This window comes from Coniosporium apollinis (assembly GCF_000281105.1).
Source record: "Coniosporium apollinis CBS 100218 chromosome Unknown supercont1.36, whole genome shotgun sequence".
NCBI lineage: Eukaryota > Fungi > Ascomycota > Dothideomycetes > Coniosporium > Coniosporium apollinis.
The window spans coordinates 154,937-171,126 of record NW_006913298.1 but is presented as its reverse complement, the minus strand read 5'-3'; the positions used below and the strand labels follow the sequence as shown (position 1 = coordinate 171,126).

Sequence of the window (16,190 nt, the reverse complement as noted above, 5' to 3'; positions counted from 1 at the left end):
AAACTTTGGCGAGAAAAGTTTTCTCCCCTATTCAAGATGTCCGACGATGATGATTTCATGCAAGATTCGGAGCAGGAAGAGTGAGCAAACACTAAATATATACGGGTTGTGTTAGGTTCGACAGATACTGATAGTTTGCAGCTATGACTTCGAATACGAAGACGACGACGAAGAGCAGGGCGGTGATGTCGACATCGAAAACAAGTACTACAACGCCAAGCAGATGAAAGTAGACAACCCGGAAGATGCTATCGATGAGTTCCTAGGAGTACCTGCGCTCGAGCCTGAGAAGGGCGACTGGTTAGTTGATCTTCGTCTTTGATCTGATCTTGTTGTTAATCTTGACAGGGGTTTCAAAGGGTTGAAGCAAGCCATCAAGCTCGAATTTCGACTTGGCCGCTATGACAAGGTCTCAATCAAATTCGATGACTTCGGTGTAACCGGATTCTGACGGTTCAGCAGGCTGTCGAGCATTACAAGGAACTTCTCACGTATGTCAAGTCAGCGGTCACGCGCAACTACTCCGAGAAGTCCATCAACAACATGCTCGACTTCATCGAGAAGTCCGCAGAAGACGAAGATGCGAACCGCTGCATGGAGAAGTTCTACTCCTTAACTCTCGAGTCGTTCCAAAGCACCAACAACGAGCGGTTATGGTTGAAGACGAACATCAAGCTTGCTCGGCTGTGGCTGGACCGCAAGGAGTATCGCCAGTTGACTGAAAAGGTCAGGGAGCTTCACAAAGCATGTCAACGGGAAGACGGCACCGATGACCCCAGCAAGGGTACCTATTCTTTGGAAGTGTACGCGCTAGAGATCCTTATGTACGCTGAGACGAGGAACAACAAGCGGCTGAAGGTGAGTGGACACGATGGCTCTTAATTTGCTTACGAGTTACTCACCTTCCCTACATTAGGCACTCTATCAGCGTGCCCTCAAGGTCCGCTCTGCGGTTCCGCATCCCAAAATCATGGGTATCATCCGAGAGTGCGGAGGCAAGATGCACATGAGTGAAGGTGAGCAATGGTGTACCAATCATCTTGCACGTGATATACTAAACGCGGACAGAGAATTGGAAAGAGGCTCAGAGCGACTTCTTCGAGAGCTTCCGCAACTACGACGAAGCGGGTTCCTTGCAGCGAATCCAGGTTCTGAAGTATCTTGTGCTCACAACCATGCTCATGGGATCCGACATCAACCCGTTCGACTCCCAGGAGACCAAGCCGTACAAGAATGATCCGCGAATTGCCGCCATGACGGACTTGGTGGACGCGTACCAGCGAGAGGACATTCACAGCTACGAGAAGATACTCCAAAACAACAAGGACCTGCTAGCCGACCCCTTCATTGCAGAGAACATCGATGAGGTCACTCGAAACATGCGGACAAAAGCAGTCCTGAAGCTTGTTGCGCCATACACGCGGTTCACGTTAAGCTTCATCTCAAAGCAGCTCAAGATCACGCCCCTGGAGGTACAAGACATCGTCAGCTTCCTGATCGTGGACAAGAAGCTGCGCGGCAGGATCGACCAGAGCAGCGGGACCGTGCAGATCGAGAGCGTCTCGGATAACGATCGGATCCGCGCCATGCAGGACTGGAGCAGCGCCATTGGGTCGCTGTGGGCGACAGTGCTGAACGAGGGCGAGGGCTTCAAGTCAGAAGAGGGTACGCAACTCCTTGGAGGCGGCGGCGGCGGCGGGCCTGGGCAGGGAGACTTTGGCGGACCGATGCAGCCCGGCAGAGGCGCGAATGGGTATGGCGCGAAGCTGAGAAGTGGAGGGAAAGGCAAGGGTTCGTCAGGACGGCCGCCGGGAGCTGGATCCGCCTTGGGCAGATAAATGTCTTGCAGGACTGGCTGCCGCGAGCTGCAAGCCGTTGTACGCTAGACCAACCAGAATCCTTCGATGCTTCGGCAAGCGCAATCCGTTAGAAATCTCTCTCCATTGTTACACGGAACCGTCACGGAAGCTCTGGCGACTGGAAAAGTTAAATCTTGCCGTCCGGTCGCACAAGAATAGCATTAGCCAATTCTAGTGGTACTGCAAAAGGCTCTTCTTTCCTTGTGCCGCGTCACGGACTACCTCGGAGTCCGCAGTAGACCGCAGGTACTGTTACCTCCCTCGCACGGGGTTCACTTGCTTCCTTCTCGGCCTCACGGTAGGCAAGCGGCTGAGGTCCCAACGTGACGGCTATGCGGGAAGCGACAAGCTTACGAGTCAGGACTTTTGTAACTGAAGAGGGCTGACCCGGGACTCGGGTACAGATTGAAAGATATCTGGGAACGGCCCACGCCCATGCGCGATGAACTGTCTTTGCATCTACGGAGGCAGCGCCGTTTGAGATGTGCTTTCGAGCATTTCCCGCGCAACCGGGGCAAGCTGTCCCTTGGTTGTTACTCAAGCGTGCGTGATTGGCCGGCCGAGAGCAGACTAACTGACCGCAGGCGGCTGGCCTGCATATCTGAGCAACTCTGTGGCTGCAGCTTTTGTGAGAGCTCGCACATCTTTTCTCCATGAACCCAAGAATCGTTGGTGTCTGTTAGCGCTCCGATTTCTGCGCGTTTTTGCTGGCATTTCCCCTCTGCCTGCCAGCCTCACCTCCGGCTGCATGGTCCACTTCTGCCCTGCGGCCGGGGAGCGGCTGCATAGTGCCCGTTGCTGGATTGGATGCTTGTCCGTCCCTCGTGGGACTACCCGAGCGATCACACTCTGTTTCGAGGACACAATCCTGTTGCATCGTAGCCCTCCCTTTGCCAGCCCGGTTTCACGCAAACACCCCCCCCTATCGCTCGATTTGCATGGGGCGCCCTTAGCGGCCTTCATCGTCGCTTTCTAGCCTTTGGAGCACCGATGCACTCGCTGCTCAGTGCAACAGGCGCGCGCCGTTTTCTGTCGTCTGCGTGAGCGTGTCGCGGAGTGTTTCCGTGCCTGGCAGCATATTCAATATGGCCGGCAAGCCTACGGAGCGGGACTTATGATCGTCCTTGGTATATTGGCGCATCCCTGGCAAGCAGCTGGGTATCACCAACTATGCCACCACCTCCTGCACCCACGGCGGCGGGTCTCTGCGCATTAAAACCCGGCACCACTGCCGTTTCTTTCAATGGACGTTCGTGGGTGACCTATGCTGCCGCGCCTGTCGTGGAATCTGCCTTCTTGCTGTGCTTTCCCAGTGACTTCGCTGTCCTGCCCGCTCCTCCACCAACGCTGCGAGAGATCACCACCAGCTCGCCCCATCGTGAAGTTGTCCGCGGCCCGCTCTGCCTCGCTTTCCTGGCAAGCGAGACCACTTCACCATGGCCTGCCGGCAAGTGCACTCAACCACCACCTTCCCTCACTATCTCCCACATTTTTTCAATGCTCCAACCCTTGCGTCGCCGGCGTACCCGCAACACCAGCTCCCCTTTCGACCGCCGGAGCACCCTCCCAGCCGCACCACGACACAGTTCGGCTTCCAACGACCGGCGGCGAGGATGGACTACTTGCAGCCTGAGGAGGAGCTTGCGCATCTGCAGAAATTGTCGAATGAATATCAGCCTGAAGTGACTGTGAGTGTGCCAGTGTTGCTGTTGCGGAGCGACGTGCTGATGTCCGGGGAAGGGTCCCCTTGTTGGGGAGCGACAACCCAGCAGCGTCCTCAGGACAGAATACGCAAACGGCGACGCAGTCTACGTTGCGAAAACATCTGTGAGTGTTGGGCTTAAGAGCCAGGGTAACGACTAGTAATGACAATGGTTGCAGGCCCTAGCAGGGACATACTCGCACTATCGAACGTGCAGAGGAGATGGCAACTGCGGCTGGCGAGGTATATCCATGAGCAGTGAGGGCATGTCTGTAGCACACAACGCTGACGCCGCATCATAGCCATCGCTTTCAGCTACTTCGAAACCCTAATACGCCTGGGTAGTAGAAACAAGTTTTACGAGGAAGAGACACGACTGCGATCGTTAAGCAGCATGCTAAATGCTGTTGGTTTCAAAGAGTATATCTACGAAGACTTTGCCGAAGAAGCCTTCGACCTCTTGTGCAACCTTGCCGCTGCGCGCTCTGTCGAGAACGCTGATGTGTCGCTTTTGTCTTTCTTCAACGATGAATCTCGTTCCATAGCCCTCATCATGTACTTCAAGGTGAGCTTCCTCATGATAGTCCCTCCGCAGCACGTCGTTGCACCAGCTATAGCTGTCTTCTCAAAGCTGACGCCAAATCACCGCAGTTTCTGACGAGTGCCTGGATACAAACCCACCCGGAGAAATTCGAGCCGTTCTTAAACCAAGACATCAGGTCTTACTGCGAAGAGATCGGACGCCCCAACTGCGAAATCGACCACGTTGGTGTAACCGCTCTGGTAGATGTGCTCGTCATGCCTGCTGGGTTTGCCGTCGAGATCCTCTATCTCGATCGAACCTCTGGAACGGAAGCCAACATGCATCGCTTCGACCCCCTTGACGAACTCGGGCTGCCGCTAACCCACCCCTTGACCTTGAGGTTGTTGTACAGGCCGTGAGTGTCGACCTTCCCGATTTCGATCTCTGTGCTGATCCCGAACTAGAGGGCATTACGACATTCTATACAAGCTCGCAGATGTGCAACCGCGCCCCACGCCTCCGCCCAACCCAGCCGCTCTCTCCATAGCCTTCGCCGAGCCCCACGTCACCCTTCCCGAGTCGACATCCACGCTTGATCCCATGAAATACCTCCCCGGCGGGTCATTTTACCCAACCCCGCAGAATAACTGGTTGACCGGACTCGACATATTCACGACACCGCAAATGCCCGACCCTCAACTCCACTCTTCACCAGCCTACCTCAGCCACCCGGTCTCGTCTTTCCACCACGACTTCTTCGCCTCCGTCGCGCCCATGGAGCAGCCGTCCGCGCTACCGCCCACCGCGCTACTACCGCCCGCAGCCCTGCCGCCGCTGATAGCACAGCCCTCCGCGCTCCTCCCCCTAAGCAGCGCCCCCATCGCCCTCGACCGCGGCGGGCCCTTCCGCCCCTCCATGTACGAGCTGAAGCCGCAGCTCAAGCCGGCGCCGATGAGCTTTCAAACCACCATCTTCCAAAAGTGAGTTCCAACCCCCCCACCCGCGTCGTTACTGCTACTGAGAAACACAATGCTGACGGGATCTTTTGGGGGGTGTAGCTCCCCGTATAACCAGGCACACTATCAAAACCCGCACTTCGAGCCTATCCTGTATGTGCCGGGCGCGGATAACGAGTCCGGCGGGAGAGCGGGGAGGGCGAGGGGTGGGGGAGGCTGAACGATGGCGCTGCTGCTGCTGATGCTGCTGCTGTGGCCGGCGAAGGATGCGCGAGGTGCTCTGAGTAGCGGGGGGGCTCTTGACGTTTTGATGACTTGGACAGGTTGGCTCCATAGCGGCATGGCGTGCATGCATTTCCTTTCCCCCCTTACTCTTCTCTTTGGCGGCGGCGGCTGCGGGATACAGGGAAGCCCGCGCGTTGGTCACGAGCTCACGACTCTCACGATACGGACGAAGTATATGTTATCCCCCCTGCGGGTCACGACGGGTCACGACGGGCTCTTTTCGGTAGTTCTTGAGCGGATGGCGGATGGGACTTATTGCTTATGAGGGCGGGGATTGTCGGTGGGAAGAGGCAGATCTCGGCTTCTCTGATGGGCACGCATACAAAGTAGTGGCTCTTAGCGCTAGGCATGATCTTCGGTAGCATTGTATGCAGCAGACTTTGATACGTCATGGCGATGGCTTGTCTTAGTTGCTTTCTGTGTAATGGCGTTCGGTGGTGTCGGTGTTGGCGTCCCAGGTCTTTCGTGATGCTGTGCCGGTCACCCTACCTTCAGTGGGTTACCAGCATGTGGTTGATGTCTATTGCAGGCATACCGCTCATACCGAGCTGCTTCGACATGTTTTCTAAGCCGTCAGGTATGATGGCATCGTAACCCACGCTCTCTGCCCTAGCTCACATCGCAGCGCACGTTTTGTGAGGATCTTACAACAACCCAACCCAACCCAAGGCAATCCCATACTATACAAGCAAAACGCCGCACCCAATGCCCGCTTCGCCCGTTCTAGATACGCATGTTATACAGCCCCAGCCCCAGCCCCAGCCCCAGCAGAGCGGAGAACAAGTTCCCATCCCACCTCCCGCATCAGACCGTAGACGTCGTGCCCAGCATCTTGAGCACAGTCTCATAGGTGCCAAACATGATGGCCGCGCTCGGCACGACGCGCAGCAGGTGCGGGACGAGGCCGCCGTACAGGGCCACCATGCCTTCCTCCTTCCACACGAGCCGGAAACACTGCACCAGGCCTGTGTACTTGAGGTGGCCGTTTTCCATCGGGGCTTGGCGGAGGCGGGTGCGGACGACCTGGATCGGGTGTTAGTCGTGTGAAGAGCAACCAGCCCAAGCTGTCTACGCGGCAGTAGGCCGGACACAGCGGAAGTGAAGGGAAGGGGAGGGGAAAGGCAGCCGTACCTCATGCGGATATGTCAGTATGGTAGCGATGAACTTTGCACCCCCCGCCGCGCCCAACTTCCCCGTCCACCCAACCGTGCGGTCCCACACGCTCGGCTCCTTCGTGCTGGCCGCGAGCCGCTCCTCGCGCGCCGCCAGCGACATCTTCATCTGCTCATACAGCACCCACTGCAGCGTGCTCTCCGTGACGCCCAGATAACTCGCGCTAAGCCCCCGATACAGCCCTCTGATCCCCTCATGCCTCACCGTCTTGATCGTGCAGTCCAGCGCGTTCTTGTACAGCCTCCCTCCCCCCGCCTCCTTCGCGTGGCTCCGGTCAAGCTGCAGGCGCGTCTTGACGAGCCAGATCGGGTTCGTCGCCGTGCCCGTCACGATCCCCGCTGCCGCCGCAGAGCACAGATGCACCCATGCGGCTTCCCGGCCCTCGTTGAAGGTCTGCGCCAGGACGCGCTTGCCGTTGCCGTAGACGTAGAAGTTTATGGCGCGCGCGGGCACCACGCCGACGAGGTTGGGGCCGAGGCCCTTGAACAGCGCGCGCCAGCCCTCGGTCGCGGGGACGGCGAAGAGGATCTGGAATGTCTCGCGGACGTGGAGGAGAGAGCTGCGGAAGAGGGAGAGGGTGTGTAGCGGAGGGACGCCGCGGGCTGCGCGCGAGGCCGCGAGGTGGTTCTGGTAGTAGTCGGATTGGAGGCGCGTTTTGAGGACGTCGAGGGGCGCGGTGAGGGTCGCGGCTGCGGTGCCTCCGAGGCTGTGGATGGGGAAGGGGGGTTAGCTAGGGGTGCCGGCCAGGGGGGAAGGGGGAGTGGTACCCGCCGGCGATGAAGTGCGCCCAGGATTTCGCGAAGGGCGAGTCCCGTGTGGTTATCGGTGTGCCATCGGGTTGTTTCTGGGGCGTGACATCGCCTGTCTCGCGCGACTGCGGCAGAGGGCTCTGCAGCGCTGTGGATGTGGTATGGGGCAACTGCCGGGTGTCTGAGGATGGTTGAAGGATCATGCGGTTGGAGAGGCTTCAGGGCGCGCCTGGTCTTCGTTACAACTGGATCCGGGAATGTGAAGGAGCGTGTTTGCGGGCGTACGGGTAGGAGCGAAGTGCGAAAGACAGGATACCAGCGTTACGGGAGGTTTGCGGCAGAGGTGTTCATCATGGCCACCAGTAGTGCCTGGGAACTTTCTTGCCCACGCGAGACCGACAGGGCCTAGCGCGCCAAGGGGCAGCAGAAAAGCTTGGCGTGCATCATGCATCGCGAATGCTGTCGTATGCATGGCGGCGGCGGCTATGGTTGAGAAATTGACCACTTCAACTGTACCGCTCAGAATCTTCGCAGGCTCTCAGTCAAGCAGTCAGATACACAGGGCGCTGCACAGACATGCGAGCCACCGCGCAATGCCTCGCTCCAGGCTTCTGGAGGCGAAGCCTTGACGAGTTCAAGAGGCTCTCCAACACCGGTACGGTCCATCTCCCACGCCAATGCTGTACGGCAGCATGTTTTGGCGACATTGACACTCATACGCCAGCGACACAGCACTCAAGCTCGAAGCATTACGAACACCCAGCTCTCGCTTCCCCTTGATAACCTTCTCCGAGCCCTCCTCTATCGAAGCATGCAAGGTCATGTCCGACGCCGACATGGGCGGCTTCTCGCGCGCCTCGCTCGACTTCATCCCCACGAAAGATGACGAGCCGGCCCACGCGCGCTTTCACGGCAACATCTCCCTCGAGCTGCCTCCCAACCGGCCCGAGATCCAGAGGACAGGCTACGCGGCCTGGCGGACAAAGGACAGGCCCCCCACCATGTTCGGGAAGGCGCTGTGGGATATCGATCCGTACACGTACCTCGCGCTGCGCATCAAGTCCGACGGCCGGAAGTACTTCGTGAACGTGCAGACGGAGTCGATTGTGCCGACGGATCTGCACCAGCACCGGCTGTATTCACGGAAACCGGGCGAGTGGGAGACGGTGCTGATCAACTGGACCGAGTTTGTGAGGACGAATCACGGGCTGGTGGTTGAGCCGCAGAGGGAGATGCTGAGGCAGAAGGTCCGCACGGTCGGCATTGGGCTCATTGATAGGGTGCCCGGTCCCTTCGATCTGTCTGTCAGCGCCATGTGGGCCACGAACGAGACGATCGAGGGGAGGAGGGCGACGGAGAAGCCACAGGTTTCTGGGCGCAGGGTCGACGGGGAGCTTGAAGCGGGAGAGCCGGAGAGTATCAGGAAGCCGCCGTCGCCTGAGAAGATATTGTTGTAGGGCAGGCTTGAAGGCGTCTGGCGCAGCTGTGGAGCATGGTCTTGTCGGTACATACTTACATCTAGGGGTTTGTTGGTAGTTTCAGGTCTCGGCAGAATGGCAAAGCTTTCGGCTTCTCTGTTTGTCACGGACGTTATTCATAAACCTGGAGAGACGTAGCATCTGAAAACACTTGGCGGATCTTACAGCGAGAGGACGTGCTAAGCGTGTTATCATTCAAAGTTGGTCAGACTTGTAATGCTGCACGTGACTGAGTACCTAGATTGATACTCACCCTTCAGTATTGGAACTTCGGACATGTCTTGCACGTAAAGCGCGCGAAACAACTGCCTACTTTTCAAAAATTGACGTGGACGCGTCACCTACGAGATAAACATCGACAGACTCGCAAGCAGGGCGTTCCGACGCGGCTTTGACTGGTGTCCTAAGATGGGTTTAAGGTGTATACCTCCCTACGTCCAAAACACGATCACGTCCACAAAACCTTACTCGTACTCCCCTGAAACGCTCCACCGTCAGACTCTTTGCTGAACACGCCTAAACGTACGATCTCACAACTCCGCCTACTCTGAAGTCTTCATTTCACCATGACCCGATATTTAACGCCCCAAAAGATCAGTCTCCTGGTGCTCATTTCCCTCTACTGTGACTCTACAGTACCGAATTCCACGTCTCTACCGCTTCTGTCCTTCATCTCCTCACAGATTCTCTCCCCAGTTACTTCAGACTTCCAAAATCTTTCCTCTAGTGGCTCAGCAAGCATTCAAACAACAATTAAGGGCTTTCAAGATGTTACTGCTGGACTCGCGTCCAATATCCCAGGACGAACACTGTCGGATCTTTTTGTCAAGAAGCTATGGTCGATCAACTCCCTTGACGCACTGCACACCTTCTTTGAGAACCTGCACAACCTCCTTGCCTCACCAAAGGGTGAAGCGTCAGAAGGTACAGGTCTCGAGCAGAAGGATCGCATAGCTCTGTCACGCACGTCACTGCTTGGGGCTTTCGTGCGCCGATCACAGCTCGAGTTCACACGGTTGCAGCTTGACGACACTATCAGGCTGTGGGCTGACTTCCTGACTTACAAAAAGTCGACCGAACCAGCCTGGAGGCGGCGGAATCAGTCCGCTGGTCCCGTTAGCTTCGACGTCAACGTACAGGAGCTGGGCCTGCATGAGGGGTCTCCTCTTATGGACGTGGCTTATGGCTGCCTTACGGAGAACAGGCAACCTGGACCCAACTTCAGCGCCCATGACATGGAGGAGTTGCTCAAGTTCCAAGTTGAGAGCCTGCAGAGTCAGTCTGACCGGACGCCAGTGCAAAGCTACTGCTGACCGCGAGACAGAGCTCGGGAACAGAGTATCAGACGAGATGAAAGCCAACCTCCGCAAGATGAGCGGACATGGGACCTCCACGCCGAGTCTGCTACACTTCCTCAGGTGTGTCTAGCACCGTCCTCGATCCGCGATCGAGCACTTACAGAACCTTCAGTTTCCTGGATGCCTGGCGCGCCGGCGACTACACCTCCTCCTTCGACAACCTTCATCGCTATTTCGACTACACGATGCAAACGGGTGACAAGACATACTACCAATACGCCCTGCTGCACATGGCGATGCTTCAGGCAGATTTCGGGTCTTATAGTGGAGCTATCGCTGCAGCGCACGAAACCATAGCTACGGCCAGAGAGAACCAGGACATGAGCTGTCTGAACTTCAGCCTGAGCTGGCTCAACCATCTCAGCAACGCGTATCCCACACAACTGAAAGCCGCGGGCTACTCGCCAGCGCCTGGCTCGAAGAAGGACGCGGTGGCTTTTCTGAAGGCGAGGGCAAAGGACGGCAAGATGTGGAGTCTCCTCAGCTCTACCTTGCTGAATGAGGCCAAGCTGAGCCTGGCAAACGTATGTCGCTGAGTATGGAGACGGCACAGGTTCTCACATTCATGCAGGGTGACGGCGTGTCACGCGCTTCGGAACTGCTCCTTCAGGCCGCCTCTTTGAATGCCAACAAGAGTCTCTCCAGCACTGTACCGGCACAGATGCTGCTTCAGTCTTCGTTGGCTCAACGATTGGGTCTGTTAATCTAGATCTCGTGGAGTGTATATCACTGACTAATGCCGCACAGGGTTCGCCAACCTCTCGAGTGTTTACTGCGATTTGTTACTCCAATGCTATCGCGACTCATCCCCGTCTGACGACATCGTGCGGGCCATCTGCCGCTGCGCCTTCAAGGTCGCACCCGCCACCAGAACGAAAAGTTGCGCAGCGTCACTGACAAATCCCAGAACGTCCAAGCAGGCAACTACAAAGCCGCCCAAACCCTCCTCGACAACATCGACCCAGGCACACACCGCACACTCAAGCTCCACCAATACATAACCACCTGCTCCCGTCTCGCTCACCTAACCCACTCAATCCGGCAGTACGTGTCCCACAGCCCCCTTAGCCCTCTCAGCCCCACACTGACCTTACGAAGATGCGACAACGACACCTCCCTCCCCCTCCTCCGCCGCCTCCTCGCCGCCGCCCCCTCCGACCCAGAGCTCGCCCACCACCTCCACCTCCTCGAAATCGAGCACCTGCTCCGCACCTCTTCCTTCGAGGCCGCTCTCACCAAGATCGAAGACCTGGCCGCAGAACTGCGCGCCAACGACGGCGATCTGGCGCAGCGCCTCCACTGTCTGCGGCTCAAAGCCGACCTCTTCATCGCGTGCGGGCATCCCGTGAGAGGATTCTCGATCGCCATGCGCGCGGCGAGCGCGGCGTATCGTGCACGCATACTGCCGGCGCTGTGGGCGGCGCTGGGGAGCGTCGGCGCGTGTCTTGTTGCGCTAGAGGAGTTTGGGGCGGTGGCGGAGATTCTGGAGGCGGTGGTGCCGCAGGTATGTTGATGTGTTGCTCTTTGTGGACCACCTGGAGAGAAAGGGGCGGGAGGCTGTGCAGATCCGTGCTGACGTTCTGCTTCGTGGGAGCAGGCGCTCGAAGGCGGGGACGAGGCGCTCGTGGCGCGGTTGTATGCGCTGCAGGCGGATGCGTGGATGGGGCTTGCGGGCCAAGCCATGACGGAGCAGGAGCCTCGACGGGTGACGGTGTTGGTGGCGAGGGCGGACGTGTGTGTCGAGCGGGCGCTGGAACGTAAGTTGTCATGGCGGTCGGTCTCGGCTGCTGAAGCCTAAACCACTGCCTCACTGCCTCACTTCTCCAACGCATGGGTGGCTCCCTTGACAGATCGTGGTTACCCGCACGTCTACGCAACGCGAGCGCGTGATGAAGCACAGTGGCTGACCCGGCTGAACCACAGGCTACGAACGCATCGACGACACGGACGGCTGGCGCGACATGCTGCTGAGGAAGGCCGTCATTGCGCGGCTCGGAGGGGAGGAGGCCGCGGCGGAGGACTGGGCGGCGCGGTACTTGGAGGTGGGCAGGGGGGATGGCATAGTTGCGAGATGAGCGGATGCAGGCGTTCAAGGAAGAGGGGACAGGACGCGCTTGTGGGATGACTCGGTCGACAGCAGAGATGACGGGAGAGTGGGATGAGATATTGCTGCCGCGGCAATGATGGGATGGTGGTGCAGCGGGAGCTGGTGGGGAAGGGCAGAGTGGGTGTGTATTACGCAGTCCACATAGGTTGGGTCGGGCACCCAGTCGAGGCTGCTTGTAGGGTTCGTGTAGGTCAGGCAGCTCAGGGCCTCGCATGCTACGAAACACTTTATTCTGTACAGACAATCCGCCATCCCCTCTCATCCACCGCCGTTCCCGCCGCCCATGCCCTTTCATCGACTCAACCACCGTCGCCTACTCATCGTCCTTCTTGTGATAGTTAATCTTGTCGTTCCAGAAAAGCGTCTACACCACGTATACATGTCAGCCTGTCCCTCCCCCCAGCCGCTCAAGGAGGATCGTAGCACCGTAACGTTAATAGAAAGAACAGCCAGTTTCCCGAACAGAGAGAGCAACAAGACCAAACATGCACTGACCTTATCCCCATCCCCCCAGAAGAAGTTCTTGGTCCGCAAGTTCTGGTACGGATACTCCGGGCGCTCCTCTGGCGGCGGCTCGTGCGCCTTGTGCTCCCAGTGCTCGTTCCACAGCCTGTAGGCGTTTGCGCCCGCGATAATGAGGGCGGGGATGACGACGCTGTGGGGGTGAGATGAGGTCAGTCGGGGTTGTTCTTCTGGGGGGGGGGGGGGGGGGGGGGGGGGGGGGGGGGGGGGGGGGGGGGGGGGGGGGGGGGGGGGGGGGGGGGGGGGGGGGGGGGGGGTTCCATTGACGCTGTCCTTGCGTGCCCCGGGGTCCGCCGCTCGAGATCGCGGCGAGGGATTCGAAGAGGGTGGTGAGGAGGTGGGAAGGCGGTGAAGGTGCGACTTACTAAATCGACAGCTTGCGCCAGAGATCTGCGGTCCCTCGTCAGCGCGGCTCTCTCCCACAAACACTGAAGGCATCGGGCGGCAGAGCAGGAGAACCCTCAATGCCAATGCCTATGCCTATGCCTGTGCCAACCCCACTCACCGCTCGTCTGGGCAGCATGATGCTTCACGGCCGCTCTCTCGCGGTTGAACGCATTGTCCGCGGGCCCGCGAAGGCCGGTCTCGCCGACTCCTCCTCCTTGGGTAGCGTAGGGGCGGCGGAGGGCCGAGCGCGCGAGCGGGGTGCGCAGGCTGCGTGCGCCGGTGCGGAGGAGGGCTTGTTGGGGGGACATGGTGGTGTTTGCGGGTGCAATTGGTGTTTGGGGGTTGCTGGCGGGAGCTTGGTGAGAGATGGGAGCTGCGGTGAGGTCGAGTGTCATGGTGCCAAGGGACGCGGATGTGCTTGCAGAGCACGGGAGGGTTATCTAATCTGGGGATCGCATCTCTTGGCGGTATCGACTTCGGGGATACTCAGACTGAGGTACGGAGCCTTGAGATACTCTTTACTTTGGATGAGACCAATACAGACACACGCCTCTTCGTTGTTTGTCGGACCTTACTCCCCAAGTCCACCCTCTCCCATGCGCTGAACGAGATATGAAGCGTCGGAAGCCACGAACACACGATGACGCTCCGCATCACGACATGGAACGTTAACGGGATCCGCAACCCCTTTGGCTACCAGCCATGGCGGGACAAACGCACCTTCGACGGCATGTTCGACATCCTCGAAGCCGATATCGTCATCATGCAAGAGCTGAAGATCCAACGGAAGGACCTCCGGGACGATATGGTGCTCGTGCCGGGCTGGGACTGCTACTTCAGTCTGCCGAAGCACAAGAAAGGTGTGTAATGGCAGATGAGTCTTGTGTTTAGTTCTACGACGAGCTGAGGATAGGATGCTAACTTTGACGTGAGCAGGATACTCCGGCGTCGGCATCTACACCCGGCAATCCGTCTGCGCGCCCATCCATGCCGAAGAAGGCATCCTGGGTGTTCTCTGCCCCCCTGACTCCTCAATCCCCTGGCGCTCACACCTCCAAGACCAATGCATCGGCGGCTACCCTTCAGACGCTCAGATCGCATCCCTGGGCGTGGACCCCGCAGTCCTCGATGCAGAAGGCCGCTGCGTGGCCCTCGAGTTCCCAGCCTTCGTCCTCTTCGGCGTCTACAGCCCGGCCAACAGCAACGGCCTGCGCGACGACTTCCGGTATGCCTTCCTCAGCGCGTTGGACATGAGGATCCGAAACCTGGAGAAGATGGGGAAGAGAGTCGTCTTGACAGGAGACCTGAACGTCTCGCGTGCGGAAATCGACACCGCGAACGCGGAGGAGACGATGCGGAAAGAGGGCATATTGCACGAGGACTACATCTCCACGCCCAACCGCCGCATCTTCAACCAGCTGCTCGAGGGCGGAGAGGTGGTTGGGCCGAGGGATGAGGGCAGGGAGAAGCCGGTGCTGTGGGATGTGTGCAGGGGGTTTCATGAGGGTAGGAAGGGTATGTATACGCATTGGGAGCAGAAGATCAATGCGAGGCCGGGGAACTTTGGGTCTAGGATTGATTACGTCCTCGCGAGCATCGAGATGAAGAGCTGGTTCTGCGAGTCGGACATCCAGGAAGGGCTGATGGTGAGTTGCGTCTATGCTGCTCCGTGTTGTTGCAATGGCTGACGATGTCCAGGGCTCGGATCATTGCCCGGTGTATGCCGTTATCAAGGAACATGTCAATTATGAGGGTGAGGAGGTCAACATACGAGACATCATGAATCCGCCAGGCATGTTTAAGAATGGGAAGAGGTTGATCGAGCATACTATGAAGATCCTCCCCGCCTTCTCAGGCAGGCTGCTTCCCGAGTTCGACAAGCGGCGCAGCATCAGAGACATGTTCGCTCCGAAAGCGTCACCACGACCGTCGCGCAGCACCCCGAACAGCATTGTATCCTCGGCCGAAGACCTCGGAGGCTCATTCCAGTCTTCAGCACTAGAGTCCTCAGGGATGCCAGCAGCTGAGCCAGGGGTTCCGCCAGTAAACGCAATGACACCGAACGGAGTCTCACCCATCGCGAAAGCGAGCAAAAAGCGCCCCGCCGAGGCCGTTCCCACGAAGCAAGCCAAGCGCATTAAATCCACCACGATCTCTGGTGTACCGGCAGCATCCCAGGGCCAGAAAACACTGACAGGCTTCTTCAGGCCAAAGAGCCTACCGGCGACGCCACCCCCTGCCACTGACACACCGACAGCAGACCGCGCACTCCAAGACGCCGCCTCAGACAACGCACTCGCCATCAGCGCACATCCCATGAACGGCGGCGCAGATCCCACATCCCCCGTACAGCCCCTCGCATCCGCCTCCAGCGCACAGCTCAGCCCGGTCGCAGCCGCCGCCGCCAATTCGAAGACCAACACCCCGCCCCTCTCCCTCCACTCTCCATCATCGACGAACCCCCAACCCCAGCCAGACGCAGCGTCCAACGACAGCGTCATCGATCCGATTGTCTCGAAGGAATCTTGGAACAAGCTCTTCACGAAGCCGAGCCCGCCCCGCTGCGAGGGACACGGCGAGCCGTGCCTGAGGATGGTGACGAAGAAAGCGGGGTTTAATTGCGGACGGGCGTTCTGGATTTGCGCGAGGTCAGTGGAAAGCTTTCTTTCTTGTCATGGATCTGGCCTGCTGCTCTGTCGGGGAGTGTCTTGTGGTGTCTGTCTCGTCGGGCATCGTTGGCTGGCCCAGCATGACTTGGGCGTTTCTCGCGGAAGCGATTTCCCGTCAGCACATGCTCCTGGCGTGCTGAAGTAAGAAGATACGAGCAGTACACTCCAAGCAGCTCTTTCTGAGATCGTGGTTTGCTGACACCATGCCGCCCCACTAGACCACTCGGCTCAACGGGGAACAAAGAAAAGGGCACCCAGTGGCGCTGCACGACCTTCATCTGGGCCAGCGACTGGAACGGCGGCGGCTGACGCTCCTCGCCCCACCGGGCCACAAAGAAAAGGAACATAGGCAGCGAAATACTCACGAGCGCCGGAGATGGCGCTGCTTGCTCCGCCATCCCCCCTCTCTTCCACCCCTCGTC

General features: G+C 58.5%; 7 protein-coding genes across 7 annotated transcripts; 5 read left to right on the top strand and 2 right to left on the bottom strand.

Moving 5' to 3' along the window:
- Positions 1–36: 36 nt before the first annotated feature.
- On the top strand, positions 37–1,838 carry W97_06808 (COP9 signalosome complex subunit 2; the record flags this gene model as incomplete). Its single annotated transcript, XM_007784792.1, has 6 exons — positions 37–80; positions 142–300; positions 349–409; positions 463–858; positions 917–1,016; positions 1,069–1,838. 6 exons carry the CDS (start codon positions 37–39, stop codon positions 1,836–1,838), a joined length of 1,530 nt encoding a protein of 509 aa, XP_007782982.1.
- Positions 1,839–3,295: 1,457 nt separating this feature from the next.
- W97_06807 (uncharacterized protein) lies at positions 3,296–4,503 on the top strand (the record flags this gene model as incomplete). The annotated part of the gene is made up of 5 exons (XM_007784791.1): positions 3,296–3,547; positions 3,600–3,686; positions 3,741–3,804; positions 3,864–4,126; positions 4,213–4,503. The coding sequence occupies 5 exons, from the start codon at positions 3,296–3,298 to the stop codon at positions 4,501–4,503; spliced, it is 957 nt and encodes a 318-aa protein (XP_007782981.1).
- A 1,626-nt stretch (positions 4,504–6,129) lies between these two features.
- W97_06806 (uncharacterized protein) lies at positions 6,130–7,450 on the bottom strand (the record flags this gene model as incomplete). The annotated part of the gene is made up of 3 exons (XM_007784790.1): positions 6,130–6,348; positions 6,457–7,204; positions 7,266–7,450. The coding sequence occupies 3 exons, from the start codon at positions 7,448–7,450 to the stop codon at positions 6,130–6,132; spliced, it is 1,152 nt and encodes a 383-aa protein (XP_007782980.1).
- Positions 7,451–7,823: 373 nt separating this feature from the next.
- On the top strand, positions 7,824–8,704 carry W97_06805 (uncharacterized protein; the record flags this gene model as incomplete). The annotated part of the gene is made up of 2 exons (XM_007784789.1): positions 7,824–7,902; positions 7,980–8,704. 2 exons carry the CDS (start codon positions 7,824–7,826, stop codon positions 8,702–8,704), a joined length of 804 nt encoding a protein of 267 aa, XP_007782979.1.
- A 587-nt stretch (positions 8,705–9,291) lies between these two features.
- W97_06804 (uncharacterized protein) lies at positions 9,292–12,158 on the top strand (the record flags this gene model as incomplete). Its single annotated transcript, XM_007784788.1, has 9 exons — positions 9,292–10,000; positions 10,050–10,143; positions 10,196–10,607; positions 10,655–10,778; positions 10,831–10,937; positions 10,991–11,127; positions 11,182–11,587; positions 11,681–11,840; positions 12,007–12,158. The coding sequence occupies 9 exons, from the start codon at positions 9,292–9,294 to the stop codon at positions 12,156–12,158; spliced, it is 2,301 nt and encodes a 766-aa protein (XP_007782978.1).
- A 345-nt stretch (positions 12,159–12,503) lies between these two features.
- W97_06803 (uncharacterized protein) lies at positions 12,504–13,407 on the bottom strand (the record flags this gene model as incomplete). The annotated part of the gene is made up of 4 exons (XM_007784787.1): positions 12,504–12,554; positions 12,686–12,845; positions 13,078–13,102; positions 13,218–13,407. The coding sequence occupies 4 exons, from the start codon at positions 13,405–13,407 to the stop codon at positions 12,504–12,506; spliced, it is 426 nt and encodes a 141-aa protein (XP_007782977.1).
- A 332-nt stretch (positions 13,408–13,739) lies between these two features.
- W97_06802 (uncharacterized protein) lies at positions 13,740–16,077 on the top strand (the record flags this gene model as incomplete). The annotated part of the gene is made up of 4 exons (XM_007784786.1): positions 13,740–13,959; positions 14,033–14,745; positions 14,798–15,747; positions 15,987–16,077. The coding sequence occupies 4 exons, from the start codon at positions 13,740–13,742 to the stop codon at positions 16,075–16,077; spliced, it is 1,974 nt and encodes a 657-aa protein (XP_007782976.1).
- Positions 16,078–16,190: the final 113 nt, after the last annotated feature.